At 42.0% G+C, this 25,582-nt stretch overlaps 1 protein-coding gene across 1 annotated transcript in view; it reads right to left on the reverse strand.

The window, feature by feature from the left end:
* Positions 1-265: 265 nt before the first annotated feature.
* ivd (isovaleryl-CoA dehydrogenase) overlaps positions 266-25,582 on the reverse strand; it is a 30,977-nt gene continuing 5,660 nt past the window's right edge. The window contains exons 5-12 of the mRNA XM_083634243.1: positions 18,867-18,960; positions 12,251-12,381; positions 10,179-10,275; positions 9,872-9,965; positions 9,001-9,082; positions 8,720-8,824; positions 5,339-5,411; positions 266-933 (exon numbers count right to left, since the gene is read on the reverse strand). Of these exons, the coding sequence (XP_083490369.1) occupies positions 800-933; positions 5,339-5,411; positions 8,720-8,824; positions 9,001-9,082; positions 9,872-9,965; positions 10,179-10,275; positions 12,251-12,381; positions 18,867-18,960 (810 nt within the window). The 3' untranslated portion in view covers positions 266-799. The remainder of the gene's footprint in view (positions 934-5,338; positions 5,412-8,719; positions 8,825-9,000; positions 9,083-9,871; positions 9,966-10,178; positions 10,276-12,250; positions 12,382-18,866; positions 18,961-25,582) is intronic.

Here is a 25,582-nt window from a genome sequence, read left to right on the forward strand (position 1 = left end):
TAAGCCGCGGCTTTTTCCCCGTTTTTTGGCCCTGCGGCTTATATAATGGTGCGGCTTATCTATGGATTTTTTCGGGGGGGGGGAAAAAAAAAAAAAAAAAAAAAATCTCTCTTTTTTAGCACTCTTTCTAACTATAAATCCACTTCTGTTTTAATTTCCTCTCTTGCCCTCTTTTCACCACACCACGGACACTGTGTGCACTGTAAAAAAAAACACAGGTGGTGTTGTGTTATGTTGTTTTGTTGAAATGTTAATAAATGGGAGCTTCCTCAAACAGCCATCTCTTTCCCGACAATCCCCTCTGTGCATGAACCCTTACATATGGTAATTAAACATTAAAACACAATAAAAAAAAAAAAAAAAAAAAAACATTAAAACACCTGCGGCTTATAGTCCGGTGCGGCTTATATATGTAACAAACAGGCAATTTTGCTGCTGCGGCTTATACTCCGGTGCGGCTTATAGTGCGGAAATTACGGTAGTCAATTGTGATCAACAGTCGGCTGTTAAACACTAGATCGAATAACGTTTCCCTGGTTGCCCCTATGTTTCTGCCATGTATGACAGAGTATACTCTCTATGAATAAAGATACATACAGTATGACCCATCATTCAATCCATGTGACATTGGTGTTAAATGTATGAGAAGTCAGCAACATTGTGACAACAGCAGCAACACACTCATATAAGGCCCTTGGTCTGTGTGTGTGTCTGTGTGTGTGTGTGTGTGTGTGTGTGTGTGTTTCTCGTTGGCAAGCCGATCAGTCTGTAGTGAGTGTTCGCCAATTCCCAGCTCCGCCTACTTGTACATAGAGTTGAAGGCTCGTCCAATAATGAGCCTGCGTACCTCACTTGTGCCTGCGCCGATTTCATACAGTTTGGCGTCCCGTAGGAATCGGCCCATGGGGTAGTCATTGATGTAGCCATTCCCACCTGTTGACAGGATAAGGCAGTGATTAAGTATGAGCTAACACAAGGCCCAAACTTGAATAAGAACATGACCAACAAAATGAGCACGTTAACGTGCAGTTACAGTCTTGGAGAGGAGGAAAGGAGTTTCGAGATAAAGTATTAACTTGTGTGCACGATATATAAAATGTGGACTTGAGATGATTAAATTTGTGGAGATACAAAATTATGTAAAACGTAAACATTTAATAAGTTCAGATATAGATGCAGTGTAACTCGACCAAACCCTTGTTGGTGTTGGAGAGCTTGTTTGTTGACTGATGCGGGCCTTTTTCAAAGCGGCCATTTTGTGTCTAAAAGGCAGGGTAAACACAGGTCCAACCAAAACATTAATGAGGGCCCCAGCACTGGAAAACCTAAATGGATTGGAAGTTGGAAACCCTCATTAATGTTTTGGTTGCACCTGTGTTTACCCTGCCTTTTAGATATAAAGTGGCTGCTGTGAAAAATGTCAATGTCCCTCAAGTCTGTATATTGACAATGACGATAAAGCCCACTAGCTCAATATCCTTGTCAGTTTCACACTAACAGTAAGGGGTATTGTCAGTACGCAATGCCTTGTCTTCCACCTTCAGTTAAATTTAATTAAATTACACTTAATCAAAACTTCATTCAACTAAATATATATTCATTCAACAAAATATGATGCTGATTACACTAAATTAATGCAATCAAGTAAAATCAACTACAGTAATTACAACAAGTGAGTGAAATCAGTTGGAAGTAGCTAAATTGAGCACACAATCAGAAAAAAGGTGCACATTTTATTAACTAATATGTATGTTAATTTGTTTACACAATCCTTTTAATTTTGGGCGCAAGATAATGAAAATGAGGGCACCAATGAACCAAAACAAGGGAACGATATGTCTCTTGTGCACTTAATTGAATCAAAATGAGGCATGAGGTCTATCTTGTATGCACACAATACCACCTCATGCCCTCTATCGTACTATAATGAAGGAAACTGTGTCCGTTCGTCCATCCTTGCTTCCTCCCTTCCGTCTGAATCCATTTATCTCCCCAACTGGTCAGCCAATCAATCTGAAACTGCCCATGGACACTGAGCATTGGCATAGGCAGGGACTGATGAAGCTGACCCCCACCCCCCCCCATTTCCCTAAATGTAATCCGTTTATGAGCATTCTCGTGCACGGAGTTCACCTTGGTGCAATTTGGCTGTGGGGGAGTTATCCAAGCAGGAGTGCTTTGTAGGAGGGAGGGATGAGGAGGGTGTGTAAGGCACACAGAAGAGAGAGCAAGGTGTGTGTGTGTGTGTGTGTGTGTGTGTGTGTGTGTGTGTGCGTGCGTGGGGCCACAGACCGTCTGACAAGAAGCTCTCCTATCAGCTAATCTGACTTTCATGATCCCTCTTGGTTTTACGCTCCACGGTCAAGTCACAGAGACCGACATGCAGAACGTCCGGATGGAGGGCCCGTTTCAAAATAAAAGCCATGCCAATGAACAGATACGTCCAGTCATAATCTTCAAAATAAATGTGGTAAATGCAGGGTGGCAGGGGGAAACTGCACAGAAGAATGCTCACAAACATCTTAAATGTGGGGGGAAATGGACACACAAAATGAGGAAAACTCTGTCCATCTGTCTGCATCCATTTCCCCCCCAATCAACTCCACATGGGTATTGAGCATTAGGCAGGGACTGACAAAGCTGATTTTTCCATTTCCGCTAATTTAAAGGAGAAATCTGTTGGGGGTTTTTTACAACCTGGACCTTATTTTCAGTTTAGTTTATGTTAAACTAGTCACCCATAACAATCATTTCTCAGATTGATGCAGTAGTGAGCAAGGATGCGCGCTCAACAGCCTGGAACAGAGACTGTAGGGGCATGTTGCAACCATGCATGTACAGTACGTCCTGTAAAAAAGCTTATTTTCTGCCACGCAGCGGCATATTATATCATAGAGACTCTAGCCCTTTTTACACAGAAATCCCGCAATATTGGTGTAAAGAAGTGTAAAGAAGATAATTTTTTAATGAATGAGCTGAGATTCCCGTCTTCCCGCGGTGTACCCTTTTAAACAGATGTCGATTCGGGCACTGGCGATTTTACATTGGTGCACTGGATGCACGTGCACCCCCTTGTCTATTTAAACAAAATCTAATCGAATATATATATTATGTGTCGTAGATATCTATATTTCATTGTATTCAACATTATTCAATGCAATTTCTCGATTCATTGTGTTCTTCATAGATCTACTAACCTCTTCATTTTGCTCTCAGAGTGCACCAGATTAATGCATTTTACTTTAAAATGTACAACATTTCTTTGTCCTTTGTCTTTGTCTGATACCCCCCGGTCGGGGTCCACTTTGGACCGTGATGATGCAACCGCTGTTTGGAAAGCCTAGAATGGCCTATGGATTTGGGGCGGATACTACCTCCATTGGCAGAACGAAAGGTGTAACAAAATGACTCGCCATTCCATCCCTGTGACTTTTACACAGGAGGCGAGGCGTAATAATCACGGCTTTCACAGGCTGTGTGAAATCAACACTGTATTTACGTTGTTGCAGCGTGCTGCTCACCCCGTCTCTGTCACCTGTCCGCCACATTGGTAGAGATAAAAGGTACCGTCTTCAGTGTGTAATCCGTATTAGGGATGGGCATTTGAATAAATCTCCATAATCGATCATCTGGAAGATTTAATGATTAATTATCGATTAATCGTTTTTTTTTTAATACAAAATGCCTATGGCAGAAAATAATGTGATATGCTGGCTCAATCACATTGACCAGGTGGCGAAAACCGTTGCCCTCAACAATACTTACAGGACAGTATATCCACCTCGATCAGTTTGCAGATCGCCTGGGTCTCATCTCCCTCTGTGCTAACACAGTGATGGTAGGTTGAGGGTTCGTTGTGTAGCGTACATGCACTGCAGGTCTGCTGGCTGCATGTAGCGGACTATACCAAGCAGACATGCAGTGCTAGTGAAATGTTACACCAGGGAGGGATGTATGTTGTTGAAGTGACTGTATTGTATTTATACACGGCATTGCAGTGGATGGAGTGAGCTAAGTCATCTTAACTCAAACTGGTCCCACACAAAACTTCCTCTGGCTCTCTTCATGTTTGCTATGCAATGAATCAATGAATCAATGAATGATTGAATGCAATCAAAATTCCACATGATCGATGTGATTCTTAACGATCTCTCAATTATCGATCATCGATTAATTGTGCCCATCCCTAATCCTTATAATGTTAGTCCGGCTCAAATAAATACGGGCGACCATCGAATCCAAATGCATTGGCATTGTCAATATTCACAAAATCTGTTAAATATGCAGTCATCCTACGCTGTTTACTCCAAAGGTGGCTTGATCCACCTCAGCTGAACTCTCAACTGTTGTGAGACTCTGGCGAGACTCAGGTCCCACACACAGTCCTGATCTGGGATCAGAAAGCAAAAGGAGGTCAATAGAGGCGCTCCCAGTTCCGTCTCTTTGATAAAATAAGGATATGAGCCGGTGCAGAGCCGTATAATAGAAGAGTTCCGACATCTCCATTCACTCCAATGGACCAGTTTTTTTCCAGGAAGTAGAAAGTGGAACTCTTCAGTAAAAAAAAGCAGCACTGTCGAGTTGCATCAAAATAGACAGTGTTGTACTTTGAAAGGGTTTTTCATCCCTTGAAATGAATCAAATTGTACATTATCGGCTTTATTTTAGCATGCAAAAGTAGCGCGAGACCCATTCCTGGCTGTTCATTGGCTAATGATTCTTGCATTTTGGTCCTCCGCTGACGCCACTCTCTTACTAGAGGACACTAAGCCGGTGCATGACAGAAAATAAGTTTTTTACAGGACGTACATGCACAGTTGCAACATGCCTGTTCCAGGCTGTTGCGCGGCACGTTCTAGCTCAATACTGCATCAATCTGAGAAATGTCTGTTCTGGGTGACTACCGTAGTTTAACATAAACTAAGCTGAAAATAAGGTCCAGGTTGTAACAAAAAAAACGAATTCTCCTTTAAGCTGTTTATTATCATTTTTGGCTGGGCTGTGCAGAGTTGTGGCACGCACATCCCTGGGTATGGACTATAATAAATTGTAGCTTCAAAATACATTATTATTATTAGTTTTTATCTCCCGTGTCCACACCCAGGATCTGTGTGCATTGTAACAAGAACATAAATGAAGAAAGCTATTTATACCCTCGGTAAAAAAATGCTTGTTATTAGTATATTTCTAAAAAAAAGTAATTCATATCTGTCAAACATTTTGATTGAATGAATGAGGAGTAACAAGCCTTCCCTATATTGACACAAGCATGGAAGTTGGCTTCAGCCTAAGTCCCTGGTGCTTTTTCATTTGAGCCATGAAGTTTGCTGGCACTTACCCAGACACTGAATGCCATCCAAAGCAACCTGAGTGGCATTCTCAGCACAATACAGGATCACTCCAGCACAGTCCTGCAATGACGACACAAGTCAATACAGCTACTGTACGCAGTGGCAAAAAAAAGACCAGCATGGGATTCAGTCAGTACGGTGTAGGGAAAAGTAAAATATGATGCTGACAAAGACAGTGTCAGGTTTGTGTAGAATGAATAGGTGATTTAAAACACAGTCTGCAGGTTTCATTAAACATTTTAAAACCTTTGTAATGCAAGTTGAGACAGACTTTTGACTTGCATCGAAAATCTGTCGGCAGGCTCCGTCAAAAGGGGTGTAACAGCGCTCGCACGCATGCTGCGCTTTACCCGATCAAAATGAAGTGAACGTGACCGGTGTGTAGTCAAAACTTACCATTTTCAGTGTATAGCAAGTTGCTACTTGCTACTAGCAACGAACTAGAGTTGTTTTTGTTGTTTCATAGCGACGGACGGATTTGAGAGCGACACGCAGCGAGCGGAAAATAATCCATTAATGGGCAGAGCCGGTCGGTTGGAGCCAATGGCAGAGCTTGCAGGGAGCGGAAAGGGATTTTCTTCTGCTGCCGACCGCGCCTCTTGAGTTCCTGTTGCACCACATTGACATTGGCTGCCCCCAGAGTTTTTTTTTTTTTTTTTTTAAACCTATGGGTTCCCAGATTGTGCAAGTTATAATAAATGTAATGCCAACCCCCCACAAAATGTAATATGGAAAAAGGGAATAACAGCCCTATATACCATCTGACACCTGCTCTTACTGTACTTAAAGGATGGGTTTTCCGTGGGGAATATGAATATATATTAAATCTCACGCCCCTAAGGTTTTCGAATCCGTTGAAATTTTTGAAATTGGATATTCACTGCCATGCAAATGTGATAGATGCCAAGCATCTATCACATTATTTCCATGACACCCCCCGCCTTGCGGAAGTCGTACACCTATGAATTACAACTGTTGTTGGCCATGGTCCCGCCTCTAGAGGTCCTCCACGCCCCTTTAGAGGCCTTGACAAAAACAAAAAGGCAGCCATCTTTTTCAACCGCCTAGCCTGCTGTAGCTAATATTAGCTTCCCATAGTTCCTTGCAAAGAGACCATATCTCGGGAACGGAAGCACTAATAGACACGGGACTGGCGGCATTGGAAAGATCGTCAAATTTTACATCTAGTAGTAGGTGGGTTGAAGTAACGAAATCAACGCTGAGCAATGTACCCGTTTTTACACATTTTTACAGAAAATAGTTACAACATCAGATGCGCGTAACTCCTACGAAAATGCCTTAAAATGCATGAATTTTTTTTATGAAGACATCTCCTGACATATATACTACCGTTTACATTTGGTGCAATTTGGAGGCAATTTTATTTTCGATTTATTTCTTCTTCTTTGTATCTTTTATTGTCGAAGCCTTCTTCTTCTTTGAGTTTTATGGCGGTTGGCAAACATATATGTGCATTACCGCCACCTACTGGAGTTTGATATCAGCCAAATGCCTGAGGGGTGGGCATGAAAACGAAGGCCACGCGAGCCCAGTGCATTGTGGGAAATGTAGTATTTCGAGTCCCCGCACCCGCACCTCCCCCCCACCACCCCCCCCCCCCCCCCCACACACACAGAGTGGATTTCGGTTGATATCTCTGTGAGTAAACCACCAATTTCAAAAATTTCAACGGATTCGAAAACCTTAGGGGCGTGAGATTTAATATATATTCATATTCCCCACGGAAAACCCATCCTTTAACATATATGTAAAACATGTCACAGGTCACTATTAAATTTAAGTCTTCTTAAGACCATTGACAAAATAAAATTGTTTCATACTTCTTTTAGGATAGAGCCATCTTTTTCAGGTAGCAACATTTCCCCCAAATTAATTTTAAGACCTCTAAAACTTGATGATGGCCTAAAGGCGCCATTAGCTCAGGGGGGCACCTCAATAAGAGCCAGGCTGTGTGTGTAGTGTGTACATGTTTCTCTGTGTGTGTGTGTGTGTGTGTGTGTGTGTGTGTGTGTGTGTGTGTGTGTGTGTGTGTGCGTGTGCGTGTGCGTGCGTGCGTGCGTGCACGTACATCCACATAATGGTACATAATGGTGTGTGTGCACATATGGTGTGTGTTAACGCTTTTTGCAATGCACAGTGCTTAGGGGATTTACAGTAGGGGTGCCAAAATTAATCGTTTTAGGATGCATCGCGATGCGGACATGGAGTCGACTCCAATCGTTGACATATGAATTGTTGAATCGTTTATGTTTAATAATGTTGACATTCAGATTTTAAAGCACTTTTCTAAATAAAAAAGGGTTTAGCTGACTGCTTGTATTATTGATGAAAAAGTAGCCATGTGCAATAATAATATAGAAAATTGAGGACGTGTTACTTGGAGCGGAGATACTTTGTATCAAGATGCATCAAATGCAAATGAAAAATGCACTCAGCCCTCAAACAAGGCAGTCGCTTTTTTTGCAACGGTGGCGCTGCGCACGCGGCGACCCGGCTGAGGGCAGCAGATGGTCTTTTGGAATCTGTACATATTGCAACAAATGTATATGTATTGTTTAATATTGAAGTGTGCCTTTATTACTTTTTCAAACTAGTAATAATGTTACAACAATTCTGAAGTGTGCCTTTATTACTATTCTCAAACTAGTAATGATGTTGTAATAACCACTACTGCCTGATGTGAACCAAAGTGCCCTTCTGGGACATGTATTAAACTGATTGATTGATTGATTGATTGATTGATTGATTGATCATGATGCATCATGCATCATGCATCATCATCAAATCGAATCGTTGACAGATGAATCGTAATCGAAACGTGAGGCCAGTGAAGATTCACAGCTCTAATTTACAGTCTGCGCTCTTTAGGCCATGCAGACAGAGCCAAGGCAAATACAGTGTGCTCATACACCAGGCAGTATGGTAGAAGGCACAAGCATAGACAGGGTCTTTGCTGCAGCAGTTAATGCATGAATTGCATATTTTGTTCAGCGATTCTCTTAGTTACAACAACTGTGCTACCACAGCACTTTGCTGTTAGCAGGTGGAGTTCTTATTTCACTTACTCCTTACTACACAATAATACGTGTCCCCCATGCAGAGCACCTACAAATTGAAAGTGCACTTGTTTAACTGCATTTAAGGATCTGTAGACAGCCTGTAAAACAAGAAAATTCCTCTGCACACAAACGTATCTCTTTGTGTCTCAAATAAATCGTTGTGCCAACTAGATCCTTACTAATGACATTTGAGTATTATTTTTCTACAGAAGGTAGTGGTACTAATCAACAACATCAAACTTTGACAAAAGAGTAGTAAAGATAAGCGGTTGGAACAAATCCCCTCACCATGGAGCTGAAGTGTCCTTTGTCACAAGCTCGGGCAACGTTGTACACGTACTGCCGACAGGAGCTCAGCCTGGTGTACATGTCAGCCATCTTGCCTTGCATCAGCTGTCAATGAGATGAATACATTTAACACACTGAGAAAGAAAAATGTCACTCAAATCAAGTTAAATTTGTAAGTGCTCTCGTCTTTAAACCTGAAACATTATCTATTAAATATATTTATATCTATTTGACTTTAAAAATCTGACTTGATTGCACAAAGTGGGGAGTGCAGTTCAAACCTGAAAGTGTCCAATCTTTTGTCCAAAAGCTTCTCTGACATGTAGGTAGGGCACAGCAAAGTCCATAACTGCCTGCATGATGCTGAAAAGTGATAATAAAGAGGAATTTGTGATTAAAATCTCAACCAATAGTAATTGCGACATTAACTAACACATTTAAAAAATTGCAGTGTGCAAAATAATGTTTGATTTCCATCACAGGACAATACACACACAGAACGGAAAACGACACTTTCCCATTCACCATGGCTTTTGTCTGGACTGGATGCAGTTCCTTGAAGTGCAATTTTTTGTAATAATGCCAATGTTGTGAATTCTGCAATTCATGGATCTGGTGTGACCATCTTTGAGGCTGCTTTCCTAATATGGATATTTTGCTATTTTTATCAAATTAATCCAACAGTGATTAGATCTTGCCCTGTACTAATGATGTCTAAACTCTCCCGCTAGACCATTTCTTACCAATTACAATAACAAAGGACTTGACATGAAACTTAAACAGGGCTTTGGTCATGTAGGTACCATGAGAGCGCTGCTTGGCTCCAGTCCAGTGCACAAAGTCTAATCAGTGGACGTGATGCTGACATGGTCTAATTGCCTCCTTGGAGAAAACCTGAACCAGACTCATCAGGTGCAAAAAACCCATAGGTATAGTTCATAAGCAAATAGGAACACAACTGAATGAGTGATGAAGGGGGCTTGCTTCAGGCAACCAAGGGGATAGTAGTATTATGCAAAACAGGAGCTAAACATGCCAGAGAAAACAGACGCCTTGATTGAACAGAATCAAGTTAACATGTCTGGATCCATAATACAAGATCACCTCGGGTCATTCAAAGCCATCCTCTGCCTAGCCCAAGTATGGACTTACCCAATAGGTCCTGAGGAAAGTACCAGCCTCTCCAGGTCCAGGCCGCTCATCATCACATACACACCTTTGTTCAGAGGACCAAGGATGTTCCCCGCTAAAACAAATAGAAAACACTTCACATCACAATAAAACAGAGACCTACTAAATAACTGAGGAAAGTAAAGTTTACACATGGATCACGCAACACACATGCAAGAGAACAGATCATGCAACACCCATGCAAGAGAATGAGCCACAAAAAATGTAGTACTGGTCTCTGGATTGTCCTACTTTACACAGGTGCATACATGGCACACACACCACACACCTGGGACTTTGCAATCTTCAAAGACCAGTTCGCAGGTGTTGGACCCCCTCATGCCGAGTTTATCCAACTTCTGTGCTGTGGAGAACCCTGGCATTCCCTACAGGGGACACGCATGCACGCACGCACATACACATACACACACACACACACACACACACACACACACACACACACACACACACACACACACACACACACACACACACACACACACACACACACACACACACTACTGTTACAAAGTACAGACCCTGTACAGGCCCACGGCGCCTATACCAAATTTGGTGTTGACAACGGCAAAACCTAAAAAGTAGATGTAACATACTGCTGCGGCTGTTATATGTTACTAGGCAGCGCTCGATTCCTAGGCTCGCCCGCTACGCGAACAGCTCGCTTACGCAGCTCAGCCGCTGTGTGGCCTCGCCCGCAGCTTGGCTTCTGCATGGTCTCGCCTGCCCTATTGGCATGCGCAGTGCACAATTGCTCAACTTCGCATCACTGATGACATCACTCACTGATGACATAACAATTGCTCGAGTGACCACATTAGGGCAATTACCTAATCAAAAAATCCACTCTGTCAGGTCACCCGCACGTGACCCGTGCTCTTTACACTTCCTGAAAGTTTCAGCCTAATCGCATGTAAAAGGCCTCATCCAATGTGGGACAAATATTGAAACAAAAAGAGCCCACTTACTCCCTTTCATATATGATGACGATGATGATTACACCATATGCCCCGCCCACTTTCACCAATGTTGACAAAACGTCTTATCTTATTTTGACTAGTACAGCCTCCCTGAACATGCATACTAAATTTCACGCAATTTCATCATCATACCGTTTTTTGGCATTTGTAGTGCCCCCTACTGTTCAATCATAAAACAGCTATGCAGATGGTCATTCATGATATCTGAACATCTTCATAAAGTTTTGTGATGATTGGCTATTCGGTCATGGAGTTATGACAATTTAGCAGACAGGCCATGCTCTTTCACTAATGTAAAGATGTATATCTTCAAAACAACAGTAAATAACAACAACCTTTCAAAAAATTTAATGTGAAGTTTCAAAATATCTCAAAAACTTTCCAGGCAGACCTTGAGAGTCCATGAGGGAAATTTGTAGAGCAAATTCAGCTGAAAATGGGGAAAAACGTTTAATGAAAATCTGACTTACAGTGAGGAAGTTACAGCCCGTTAAAAGTCTGAAATCTTAACGTTTAACTACAGCACCCCCATTAGGCCGATTAAGGAAATATTTCTGGAGCTAGTAATGGTTACCAATACAGTATCTGTCATTGGGCCAAATTTGATGTCTCTGCGATGTACCAACTCACAGGAATTTGTGCCAATACCTCACTAAGTGCTCCATACTGACTGAGTGACTGACTCAACAGAAAATGCCTCCTTATGACCACGCTCAGCTAGCAGGCACCGTTGTAAAAATAACAGGAGGATAGCAGAGCGGAGTCACAACCCAGAAACAGACCAAAACAGTGTGTCATGACTCATGTAATGCCACCATGTGAGTCCTGAAGCAAGGCTGGTCTTAACCACAACATCAGAGATACTGTACAGCTCATGGACGTATTAAAAGAACTGGATAGGGGATGAGCCACGCCCACCCATGCATCCGGACGGAGGCTGCTCACTGGCGCATGAAGTCATCATGGGGGGGGTTTCTTCCTGGTTCCTGACCATGCGGCCTAAGCGAAGTGCGCATGTGTGCCATGACGTATTCCATGACGTCTCCCACCCCTCCCACCCATGAATGTATTAAAAGAAGAAAATACACCCGTATACGGCTCTTAGTGGCTTCTGAAGAAAAAATACCCCATATTTTTTTTTTGATAATTAAAAGAGTCGTTTTATACTTTGAGTGACACCCGGAAAAAAGTCCCTGGGTTTAACAGCTGCCGGGGTCCCCATGCAAGTGGATGGGAATTTTCCTTTCTGGGCTGCATGGTGTCACGTGACTTGCAATACAGAGCTTCGCCACCATGTTCAAATGGCTTCACAGCCCAGCGCTATTCCTGGGGGCTTGGTACAGCTGCACTTGATGGTACTGACCTTTTCAATAATGAAAGCTGTGATGCCTTTTTGGTAGGCCTCAGGGTCTGTCTTGGCGTAAACAATTAAGACATCGGCATCCGGCCCGTTTGTGATCCAGAACTTGTTGCCATTCAGAACATAGTAGTCTCCTGTAGAAAAACAATACAGAAACAAAGTAGAAATGACCAGGAATGCAAGAAGAACAAGAACAGAATTAAAGAATAGACTTCAAATACTCTGGATAAATTCCCTTACACCAGCCATAAAACTCTGTACACCAGCCATTCACAAACATAGGGGTACTCACTAAAATGTCATCCACAGTGCACACAAAGTAAATTTCTTTTTTTCTTTTTTTTCCCTCAGATTTTTTTATTAGTTTTTCAACAACATACAGGTGTTCAAATGGTCATTTGTCACGCTTTGATATTGTGTCAAATATAGTATGCAGAACGAAATCTTGCACAATCCAGTGACGGAAACATAAAAAACAACACCAACACAAACAAACAACACAAAACGTACATATTGGTCACCAAGAAGAAAAGGAAAAAAAAAAAAATCTATACTAAATTTACATAAAACCAAACCCACCATCTGTGCATGAAAGACTGTTACTCTGGAATGGCAGTAAACTCCAACTTTTTAACGTGTGTAAAAAAGGGGCCCCAGGTAGGGCTGCACAATATATCGTTTCAGCATCGTCATCGCAATGTGCACATGCGCAATAGTCACATCGCAGAGCATGCAATGTCAAGTAAGGCAAATTAACTGATAACATACAGTAATGCATGCCCTCTCTGTTACGTTCTAAGCTCTTTTCCTACTAACTATAGTACTTTTACTCACTTAGGATCCTGCAACTCACCCTGTCTGTGGCTAAAAACACACTAACTTCCTACTACGTCAACCGTGCACGTTACCCACTAGGCCACCTTCTTAAATGAGCAAGGCTTGATATACCTATTCAAGACTTTTGGTGAAAATTCCTGTATTTTTTCATATCGCAATATATATCGCAGAATAAAAAAATAATGCAATGTCAGTTTTTTCCAATATCGTGCAGCCCTAGCCCCAGGTTTGATCAAATTTGGCAAGTGAGCCATTTACAGAGCACCTGATTTTTTCAACTTTAACAAAATAAAGAATGTCCCTGATCCATGCAGAATGAGAGGGGGGTGCAGTTGACTTCCACCTAAGCAAAATCAGACGTCTAGCTCAGTGTTTCCCAACCGGGGGTACGCGGACCCCTAGGGGTACGCGAGCACATTGCAGGGGGTACGCGGAAAGATTGAGGATTAATACGATTTTGCGGCTCTTGTCACTCTCGTTCTGTCTTGTGTTGTAAATCGAGCGCACCCTTTCCTTTGCAGCAGTGTGCTCGGCCCCTCCCCCAAAGCCCAAAACACACACACACACCGCTCGAGTTGGGAATGACTGTCATGTGAACAGAGAGCCACTGCACTTCTCCTCCCCGCTTATTTCCGTAGTAGCACAAGAATAAGATGAGAGAAGTCACAGAAAGAGAGCCGCTGGTCGAGAGGAGAGGTAAAACAACGTATGTGGGGTGGAAACACTATGGTTTCGCCGAGTTTAAAGGTCCACACATCAAGAGCGATGCGAATATACAGCACGGAATTGCGATGCGAGTTTTGACCCACCTGTCAATCACAGCCACAGACTTGGAACAAACAGTGCAAGATATGCGCGCCGCGGTCGTGGCAGCACTCCGCAACACAACCTATCACTTGAAATCCACTCACAAAGTGGTCTATGACCAAGCAATAAACACCAAACGAACAAAAATACAAAGCCCCATCTAGTTACTGCCACCGCATACAGTCATCGATTCAGGACACTCTTTACAATGCGACCGCATATTCAACAGCTAACGAGCTCACAGATAAACATTAACAATAGCCTATTATGAACCTAAACGACGTAAGTCGCTTTGGATAAAAGCATCTGCCAAATGAGTAATTTAATGTAATGTAAACGAACGTTACTAGTGTTCTCATTTGGTTAGTTTTGAGGTTTAAGGACTACTAGTTCATGTTTACCAACATATTGAATGTAGATAGTTGCAGTTGGTTGTGGCAGTTCACTGCAACATAGTAGGCCTATACTGTATATTTATTTTAGTTTTTATTTTATTTGTAAATCTTTGCACTTGTATTATTTATTTTCACTTATTTATTTTCAATTATATCTAAAATCCAAAGACATCCAATGTTAAATAAAAAGGCAGTGTAAATGTTCAATAAATTCATGATGTTCTCAATGTCAATGAGTAATCGTGTCAAATAATCATGATCTCAATATCAATCAAAATAATCGTGATTATGATTTTTGCCATAATCGAGCAGCCCTAACATGTCCTCTGATCGTGGGGTGAAGATGGCACATGCTGAAAAGTCACTGACAGAGTTTTGGTGTGATGTTGAAAAGGAATATCCTGAGCTGGGGAAATGTGCACTGAATGAACTTTTGCCTTTTGGATCTACTTATATGTGTGAGGTGACCTTCTCAGCTCTGACCCACATCAAAAACAAGCAGAGGAACAGACTGAATGTGGAGAACAGTCTGGTAACAGCTGTTGCCACACTGCCCCCAGAACTATCAAAGCTTATGAAAGACAAACAAGCTCAGGTGTCTCATTAAAGCTGCCAAATAACTGAATCATAAGAGTTTTGTCATTCAAATGATTTTAGTTTAATATTCAGTTGTCGCATTCTTGGCAGTGTTTTGCTGTGAGGTTGAAAGGGAATATCCTGAACTGGGAAATGTGCACTGGACTTTTGCCTTTTGGATCTAATATGTGTGCTATTTTTGTGTGCTATTTTTGTGTGATGTGCACTGATTTGAACTTTTGCTTTTTGGATCTACTTATCTTATGTGTGATATTTTGCCTGGTAACAGCTGTCCCCAGAACTGTCAAAGCTTATGAAAGACAAACTAGCTCAGGTGTCTTTTTAAAGGTGCCAAGTGACTAAATAAAAATAGTTGAAACTGTTACTGTGTGAGTCTGAATATATCTATCTCTATATAGGCTATATATAATATTTTGTTCATTCTCAATAAGTGTATAGCTATTTGTATTAAAGGGGAGTCATTCAAAACGATTTTAATTTTATATTGTTTTAATTTAATAATCAGTTGTGTTGGATAGTAAAAGTTGAATGAGATTAATGGAACAAATTTGGGAGAATCATCAACACGCTGTCAGGGGGTACACTTGGCATGGCAAAACAGCTCAAGGGGTACACGGCACAAAAAAGGTTGGGAACCACTGGTCTAGCTAATAAAGTTACAAAAGCAACAAAGTCTGCTTTATATTTTGGAAGCGGCAGAGTGTGAGGCAGAACCCCAAACAATGCTGTAATAGCTGTTGGTTCAAATTGGGTCCCAGTACAGTCTGAAATTGATTTAAAAATGTCCAGCCAATAACTGTACAGGGAAGGGCAAGTCCAAGTACAGGGAAGGGCAAGTCCAACACAAAGTAAATTTCAGTGAGCTTCAGTCACCTGTACATACAGGAGAGTGACCCCGTTGACCTTGCATTCATTTTTGCCCACATTTCCAGAGCTACTATGAGGATTGGGAATTGGGAAAGAACTCTACTAATCAACATCATCATTGGTAGCAAATAGTGCATCAGTAGCAAATAGTCCTAGGCTTTGAAAAATGTGAACTATCCCTTTAAGAATGCCATTGCCCACTTTGAAATCTGCAAAGGGGAGACTCATGGGTACCCATAGAACCAATTTTCATTCAGATATCTTGAGGGTCAGGGGACCCCTTTGAAATAGTTTTTCCCTCGCCAAAATGTTGCCTACATTTGGAGCGTTATTTAGCCCCCTTCCCAACAAGTTAGCAAGTTCATGTACCAAATCAATGGATGCCTTAGGTCTTCTAGTTTCATAATGATACCAGGAACTTCACCTCTTGTTTTACAACTCAGCCCGCTACAGCAATTTGACTCCTGCGAAAATCAGGAGTGTTGGCAGGTATGCGTCTCGCGCAGTGGTCTCACGGCCCACCTGCAGTACCTTCACGGCCCACACTTTGGGACTCATTGCCTTACGCCATAACCTTGTACAAGTATAAGCATTTACTCAGACACATTATTCGCAGGTTAAAAAGAGAAAGGTGAGTGCAGCCATGTGTCTGAGGTTATTTAATGGGCATCTTCCAGTACAATGTTTTGTCTCATGGCATCTTCAGAAGGCTCAACAATCAATTCGGTCATCGCTGAACCACCTCTGTCTCTCTAACCACCAGCATACATCACTTACAACTCCACTATAATCCGCCTTACAATCCACAATAGCGTCAACATCAATATTTACATGGACAGCCAGTAAGGGATCAGGCCCTAAAGCTGATGACACTCCTCCATGTCTCACCATGTCTCCACCTCCCTCCATTTCAACAGGCGATCATCACATCTCAATGATTGAGATGCTGGCTCCCTTGGGAAACAGAACACGGCTGTACATTTCTGTAGCTGTCTTCTCGAGGTGGCTTTCAGTCTTCTGCTTTGCTGCTGTCAGTTATCCAGCATTCTCCAAGCTGAAGAGTTATCTGACGAACAAAGTAAAGCTTGTCCATGTTTGCTCTTCATTTTTCTTTGCCTTTCTCAAAAGTCAGGTGATTCTCTTGTTGATTTCATTGATTTCTTCTGTCACTTTCTGAAACCTTCTTATGTTGTAATTTATCTGCCCCCTCTCTTCATCTCTTGCTGCCTCCAGGGTGTTGTTCATACTTTTCCTGTTCAGTGATGATCTGAAATTGATGTTTGTGTATTTCCATTCATTATTTTCAGTCGCTTTAAGCATTTAGTAGCTTTCAGCCTTTTTTCTTTTGTTGGTTTCCTTGGTTGGCTGCCATCACAACCTGCATGCTCAGCCCACCCTCCCACCCCAGTGCAGCAGTAGGGATCTGAATCTGAATTTACGTGATACAAATTGCTGATCTCATCTAAGCAGAATCAACTCAAAATGGTACCGATATATGCAGCAGTGACTACGTTTACATGCACACAATATTCCACTATTATTCGGAAAATGACAATATTCTGAATTTGATAAGGGTCATGTAAACAGCATATTCCAGTTGCATTTTCCGAATTTGCCCTTTTACCGAATTTAGCATTTTCCGATTAAGAAATGTGGGTTATTCCAGTATTATTCGGGTTTTAGGAGGATTCTTTGATCATGTATACAGCGCATTCGGAATATGTGTCTCAATTTATTGCGTGGCAGTTTGCGACGCATCTTACCTGTTTGCGGTCAGCTGATGCTAGAAGCGCTAGAAGACGCAATATAATCAAATAATCCATCATCTGTCGCATGCGAAAAGGAAAGCCTACATTTCTGATTGGGAGGAGATGAGAAACACGGAAGATGACGCATCTCTTATAACTGACTCTGGTTTAACAACGTAGCCTACGTTTAATATGAAAAACTTGGATATCGCAACGCCAAACTTTTCAGCAGCAAGCTCCTGAAATGGACCAGATGACGCTGGTAAGAATACAGTCAGGGCTCCTCTGTTTGTTCTGAACACAACAAAACTCAGCTGATTCTACCTGCATCTCTCTCTCTCCTTCCCCCACCTGGGAGGGCGAGCTACAGCTGCATGTAAACGGGAATATTAGTGGATTATTCATTTAGTCGGAATATTGTCATTTTCCGAATATGGGCAAAAACTGGAATATGGTGTGCATGTAAACGTAGTCACTGTGTATTTGTGTAAGGGAATGAGGCTAGAAAAACACAAATACGAACAGGTTCACTAACTAATGAAATCAATACATTTTGTGCTGAGGTCTACGCTTAGGTGTTGGCCCGAAGAACCCCGCCCAGCCAGGAAACTAGAGACTGTCTGACGAAGCTACACCTCATGATAGCTGAAGCTACACCTCATGATAGCTGAAGCTACACCTCATGATAGCTGGCTGTGCATGTGGAGAGAGAAAGTGAGAGGGGAGGAGGAGGAGGGGGTTAAAAACAACAACAAAGCATTTGACTGCTGATTTGGACATCCATTACCATGGCAACGATTGAAGCTTCGAAACTTCAATTTTTTTGCGGTCAGCCCTATTTAACTACATGCTGGTAGATGGAAAGTTTGGAAACACAACTTTTTTCTGTCCCTGAGCCATGTACCAGACAATGGGATGGGCTGCCTAACCGATTCTCTTATCAGGCTATATGAAAAACACAAAGCTGTTATAGTAGCCAATGCTATGAACATTCCAATGACTTTTAACCAGCCTTTAACACAAAGTAACAAATGCTGCAATCCGTACTAAAGTCTTGCTTTAGCTCAAGTCTTGCTTGAAGAAAACACCAAGCCAAATTTCAAGTCTCTACAGTAGTATACTGCTCATACTGAAAAATCTGGCAGTGCAGTCAGTGTATGTGTGTTGTTCCCTCTTGAACTGGAGCTGCATTCGCCAAAGGAATATTTGTTGTGAAAAGGACCAATTGCCAGCAATGTTTCTGTCAAAAACAAGTCAGTCGAGTGAGATGATTTTGATCAGCATCTGTATACAATGTGTCATGATTTTGATATAAGGCAGTGAAAGGCACTAATGCAGATGAATGTATCACACTCTGTGGCTTCTCACCTTCCTTCTTGGCTCGGAGTTTCATGGACACGACATCAGAGCCAGCATTGGGTTCGCTCATGGCCAGCGCTCCTACATGCTCTCCTGTCATCAACTGGCAACAGGAGAGAACCAGAGTGAGGACAGAGTTTTATTTATTTTATTTTATTTGGCCTTTATTTAACCATGTTTGTCCCTTTGAGATCAAGGATCTCTTCCAAGGGAGACCTGGCCAAGAACAGCAGCAACACAAAGTTTCAACATAAAACACAAACACGTAGATTTCAATAACATTAAAATGAACAGATAAAACATTTGCATAGAGACAGCCTGTTTTCAATAGATTTCACCATAGCTTTGAAAGCATTCAGGGTTACTAAGCTATGAAGTTTAAGATCAGACTGTAGATTGTTCCATGCAGTGGGTGCAGAAAACCTACAAGCTTTCTTCCCTAGTTCAGGTCGGACTTTGAGAACAGCAAATCGTAGACTGTCCTGAGAATGGAGATTGTAATTCTCACATTTCAAGCTTAAGAGCGATGACAAGTAAGCACATAAAGCAGGCCAATTCACTTTTGAGTAGAATATACAATGGTGAGTAAGAGAGCAACAGTTTGTAATGAACCTCAGAGTCCCATGATACACGCTGTCCAGCAGGTAGAGACACTGAGCAGAGGCATTCATATACAACACATCACCATAGTCAATAACAGGGTAAAAAGGTAGACTCCACCAGTTGCCGCTTCACACAAAAAGAAAAGCAAGGCTTGTTTCTAAAGTAAAAACCTAATAAAAGTTTCAGCTTCTTTGAAACAAACTGGATATGCGCCTTAAAAGACAAGTGGTCATCAATTAATTAATTTGTTGACCATTTCTGGTAACAACTTTATCTGACAATGCTGATCTTACTATTTTCGTAGTAGTAAAGAACGTAAATGCGATTTTCAGAAATGTTTCAAAAGTCATAAAAGTGGTCCTCGTTTGTGAAGATTATCTTGCTGAACACAAACGAAAACCCCATAAACTTTTGTTAACCACAGACCTTATTTCATGTATTTAAAGGGTAACTAACCCCTAAAACACATTTCTTTTCAGCTTTTAACCAATGTTTATGGCTTTTAAGGTGGTGTGTGAAGGATTCTAGGCAGAATCTCCACATTTGAGACTAAACTGTTAGAATTCTACACACTATCATTTTCAGGCAGTGAGAGTGCCCTCTATGGGTTCAAACCTGCTTCTTTTTTATTTGGCCCTCCATAATGGCCGATTTGGTTCACCGTTATGTCATGGTGAACCCCCGCCTTTCCCACTCATGTGATCATTAGCTAACGCCAGAGCCATATACATGTAATAGAAGAGTTGCAACATCTCCATTCACTCCAATGGACCCGTTTTTTTGTGAGGATTAAGCAGGGCTGTCTGTTTGTGATGTACTTTGGGTTAGACGTTTAAATAATCAAATTGTATATTATCAGCTTTATTTTATGCATTCAAATGTAGCATGAGCCCTTGTCCTGGCTAATAGAGCTGGGGCAGCGCAAGGCATTGTGGGTAATCATGGTCCGCTCTGGTACTGTGGGCTAATGTTAGTTACATGCAGTGTTGGGCAAGTTACTTTCAAAATGTAATATACTACACATTACTAGTTACTTTCATTTGAAAGTAATAAGTTACTTTACAATATTACTGTATGTATAGTAACTTGTTACTTATTACACTACTTTTTTGCATTACTTTTACCAAAACAGCAGCAGCAGCATAATGACATCCATGGATGGATGAACCATCACGAAAAATAATTTAAACCGCCTTGAAGTCAGTGTAAACAATCCAAAATTCTAAATGTTATTCTTTTCCTTTGTTATTGTCATCTATAGTGGTTATTTGCATAAAAACACACAGTTTGATTAGGGAATGATTGTGTCTTTTTTAAATACCGTAAATTCCGGACTATAAGCCGCGGCTTTTTTCCCGTTTTTTGGCCCCTGCGGCTTATATAACGGTGCGTCTTATCTATGGATTTTTTCAGAAAAAAAAAAAAAAAAAAAAAAATCTCTCTTTTTTAGCACTCTTTCTAACTATAAATCCACTTCTGTTTTAATTTCCTCTCTTGCCCTCTTTTCACCACACCGCGGACACTGTGTGCACTGTAAAAATAAACAACGGTGGTGTTGTGTTATGTTGTTTTGTTGAAATGTTGTAATACGGTAAATGGGAGCTTCCTCAAACAGCCATCTCTTCCCGACAATCCCCTCTGTGCGTGACCACTTACATATGGTAATTACGGTAAGCAAACGGCCACTCGGGCAACAACTCCCTCCCCCGACTACCAGGAGAAAATCACAAACTTCGGCGAATTCACACAAAGGAAGATCAAGGAATATTCACAACAAGACGAGCAGTAGAAGCAACACTCTCACTTACCATGGGGAAGGTACGCAGAAATTCACACGAGGCAGCTTTCAAGTTGAAAGCAGTCAATCTCGCATTAAAAGAGAGCAGCCGCCGATCAAACAGAGCAGCCGCGCGTAACCTGGGCAAAAGGGACTGTCCGTCCGGGGGAGAACTACTGAACAACTCCCTCCCGACTATCAGGAGAAAATCACAAACTTCGGCGAATTCACACAAAGGAAGATCACGGAATATTATAGGAGTGTGAAAACATCCACAATTACCAACGGGTTCCAAAACGCTGGACTGCTGCGGGATGAAGAGGATGACGCCACGGGGACTGCCCCCTAGTCCGATACCTCACGAGTCCGATACCTCACGAGTCCGACACCTCATGGTTTTGGGTTAGGGTCTGGGGGAGGTTAGGTTTAGGCGTGGGGGTGGGAGAGGTTAGGTTTTGGGTTAGGGTCTGGGGGATGTTAGGTTTAGGCGTGGGGGTGGGAGAGGTTAGGTTTTGGGTTAGGGTCTGGGGGAAGTTAGCCTCTTTTTTCGGACTCGTGAGGTGTCGGACTCGTGAGGTATCGGACTCGTGCCATGGCACCTGAAGGAGAGAGGAGAGTGGTTGACGAAGCCACCCTGAACCTGTTCGTTTCCGACACTGAAGATGAGGACTTTGGTGGTTTCAGTACGCAGGAAGAAGAGGAAGACGAGGATTAGTGACTTGACTTCTCTGGTTACAGGTTTGCTGCACATATACGGTAGCCTATTGTTGTGTGATTTTGTCTGGGGATTAGTGACCTGACTTTTGTTTTGTTTTGTTGAAATGTTAATAAATGGGAGCTTCCCCAAACAGCGATCTCTTTCCCGACATTCCTCTCTGTGCACGAACCCTTTCATATGGTAATTAAACATCAAAACACCCGCGGCTTATAGTCCGGTGCGGCTTATAGAAGAAAAAAATAGTCAATTTTGGTCCCGCGGCTTATACACCGGTGCGTCTTATAGTCCGGAATTTACGGTAAGTGCTTTGATTTTTTTAAAAATAACTCAATTTGTAACTTGAATTACTTGACAAAGTAACTGGTATAATATTACTGAAATCCTATAAGTAATAAGTTATATTACTGAGTTACTGCTCAAAGTAATCTATTACATGTAATATGTTACTTTTGTAATGAGTTACCCCCAACACTGGTTACATGGCAGTAAAACGCAAGTGAATGACCAATTTGAAATAACTTTAAACCATTTCGTCACTCTTGTTTCCATACAGCCCACCAGCGTTGGCTAGTTGTTGATATTTATAACAATATTGTAGCTCTAATATATATATATATTTTTTTTTCTAATATTTTCCCCCCGATTTTTTATCACATTTTTATCCCCCATTAGTGCTAATTTATATTTATCCTGGTTGCTGCTCCACCCTCTGCCGATCTGGGGAGAGCCGAAAACTGGCCCCATGCTTCCTCCGAGACATGGGCAGTTAGCCAGCCGCTTCTTTTCACCTGACAGGGGAAACTTCACCGGTAGGATATAGCACGTGGGAGGATCACGCTATTCCAACGAGTTCCCCTCCCTCCGAACAGGCGCCCTTCACGACCAGAGGAGGCACCACATCAGCAACCAGGATATTGCATGTTTTGGTGAAGGGGTTCCTATATGAAGGAAACCCCCGGGAGGCACGGGAAGAACATGCAAACTCCACACAGAAAGGCCCTTTTGACGACCCCGCCCGGGCGGTGGGCACTCGAGGACATGCGGACGGGCACGCATTCCTTCAGCGTTCACAGCGTCCCAGGTGGGAATCGAACCCAGGACCTTCGAGCTGTGAAGCGACAGCGCTTACCACTGCACCACCGTACCCCCCTATTGTAGCTCTAATATAACGTTTTTCTCAATGCGGGCAAACTGTCATGGCGCTGTTTCCGGTAAATATTTACAGTCTGAGCACAGACAAAGAGTATAGTGAGACAAGAGCTTTCATGATTTCACATTAGTCGTCTTTTTTACTACACAAAATAGGCGTGCATTGTAACCTGACGTGCAAACCAATCCAGCGTGGGGTCTTTTTAATGTGTGCGTGGGGGAAAAAGCACAATGTTTTATTATGATTCTCTCCTTGCGCCTGTCTTTTTACTTTCGATTTCAGCTACTGCTCGCTCTCTTCTGTCTGTCTGTCTCACTCTCTCTCCGTCTCTCTCTCTTTCTGTCTTACATCGCTTCCTCACGGGCCACGGCCCGGCAGCAAATGTTTTGCGTACCGGCACCATTCCGGGGCCCGGTGGTTGGGAACCTCTGCTCTAGAGGAATTATCGGATTTAAACAAGAAACCAGAGGAAATAAAATGATTATTAAAATGGCTCAACATTTCTGTCTTGTCAGTTACCCTGAGGTCATCAATGAGTATACTGGATGGCAGATTAACTGATTTAGAGCTAGCAAACAATGATTTAACACATTCACTGCCAGCCGTTTTTTTTTTACTGTAGGTAGGTTCTGCCAGAGGGTTTTTTTGAGGATTCTGGCTCATCTTTCAAGACCCGAGGATTCTTTTCTGCTAAGATTTTGTGAACACACAATATCTCAAAAGAACTAATAGAATGTGTGCTTTCTCTGTCTAAAAGAGTTAGTTTGTAGAGTTAGTAGTTATGTAAGCATTAGCAGTTGAATACAGCATGGTTTCAGCGTCTGGAAAATTATTCTGAGATAAACGGCTTTTTGTGAAATTCGATAGAACAGTCACTTTAACCATTCATTTTTGGCATCAGTAAGACGTCAGACATCTAAACAATAGTTTTGAACAGTAATTTCCTCCATAACAGCAGGAAACACCCCTCTGCTTCAAACTCCTCCCTCCGTGTGTGTTCTTCTTGGCTGCAGCGGGCATGTCACAAGCTCGTTGCTGCTGCTGCTGTAACCTCGCGTCACCAGGCTCACTGCTTCTGCTGCTGCTGCCTGTCTGCTGGCGGCCGCTCGGCAAGTCTGGATATGGGCTCGCTCGTTTCTTGTGATTTCGGTTGAGAGCTTTGATGAAGCTTTTGCGATTCTGGTCTTATTTATGCTGCGTGTTTCAAAGTGTGTTCCACCCGTAATCTATTATGCAAATTTGCAATCCCGCACCGCCAGCAATCAGCGCGAAAACGAAAGCGTTTTCGCCAATCCATTTTCATGAGAATGGCTTCCTCAAACTGCTTTTTGCTTGCCTTCCTCTAGTCTGGGAGAGCACTGTCGCCACTTAGTGGGTCCGTGGAATGGGTTGTACACGTTCGCTGGCTTCAATATTTTTATAGGAGACGTGGGGAGCGTTGATCCACGTCCCACCGTCAAAAAAAAAAAAAAAAATTTAAGCCGAGATATCTCGTCATTGGCAGTGAACCGTTGGATTCTGTAAGCCGAGATATCTCGTCAATGGCAGTGAACGTGTTAATAGTTTTTCAGAACTTCTTTGGATTTTTTAGGCTTTCTGTAGTCGTAGAGAAGTTCCAACTGTTGCCCTCTGGCCGGCGCTATAGATCAATTTCCACCAAAACAACCCGGTTCAAAAACAGCTTTTTCCCCACTGCCATCAGGTTTCTCAACTCCACTCACCTTTGGATTTTTTCACCATATACCGGTCATCTCTGTCTATGTTGAATGTCCTGTATTTATGTTGCTATTTGTTGTCTATATATTGTAATGTCTATGCTGACACAGTTGCTATATGCTGTAACATGCTGTACCGAAAGCAAGTTCTGCCGACTCTGTTGTGCAGTCCTTAATAAATAAATGAAATGAAATAAAATTCTGCCTTTGCTTTTTGGAGGAGAGAGGTAGATTAGATTTATTTCTCAATTGTCTAAAATAAATCTAGTCAGCCTCTATTCCTGATTGGCGTGCCTTGGCCCATGCTGAAATACATTCATGAAGTACTTCTGATAGTTCGGTTGTAAACCAGGGATTATCATGCCCTTTAATTCTAAATGTACAGAAGGGGGGCGTGTTTGTTCACAATATCACTGAAACTTCCCTGAAAATAATTCCAGGCCAGTTCAACGTTATCAAAATATGCAATTCTATCCCAGTTAAAATTATACAGATAGATAATGTAAGAAAGCCTTCATAACATCTTCATGTTAAATTTTTCAACAAAACATGCCTTACATTTAGGGATCCTCATGTCTCCCAGTCACAACCGCTATCACACAATGATCACTGACATAATTTGGGAAAACACCTGATTCTACAAATTTAAAAGGGATATTTGTTCAAACTAAATCAATGTGAGTGTTGATTTTTGTAAACATTTGGGATTGTGTCTTGTAGATCAATTAATTAATTGTGTGAGATTTATGTAGAGCCATATGA

Source organism: Poromitra crassiceps, assembly GCF_964638095.1.
Source record: "Poromitra crassiceps genome assembly, chromosome: 3".
Classification (NCBI taxonomy): Eukaryota; Metazoa; Chordata; class Actinopteri; order Beryciformes; family Melamphaidae; genus Poromitra; species Poromitra crassiceps.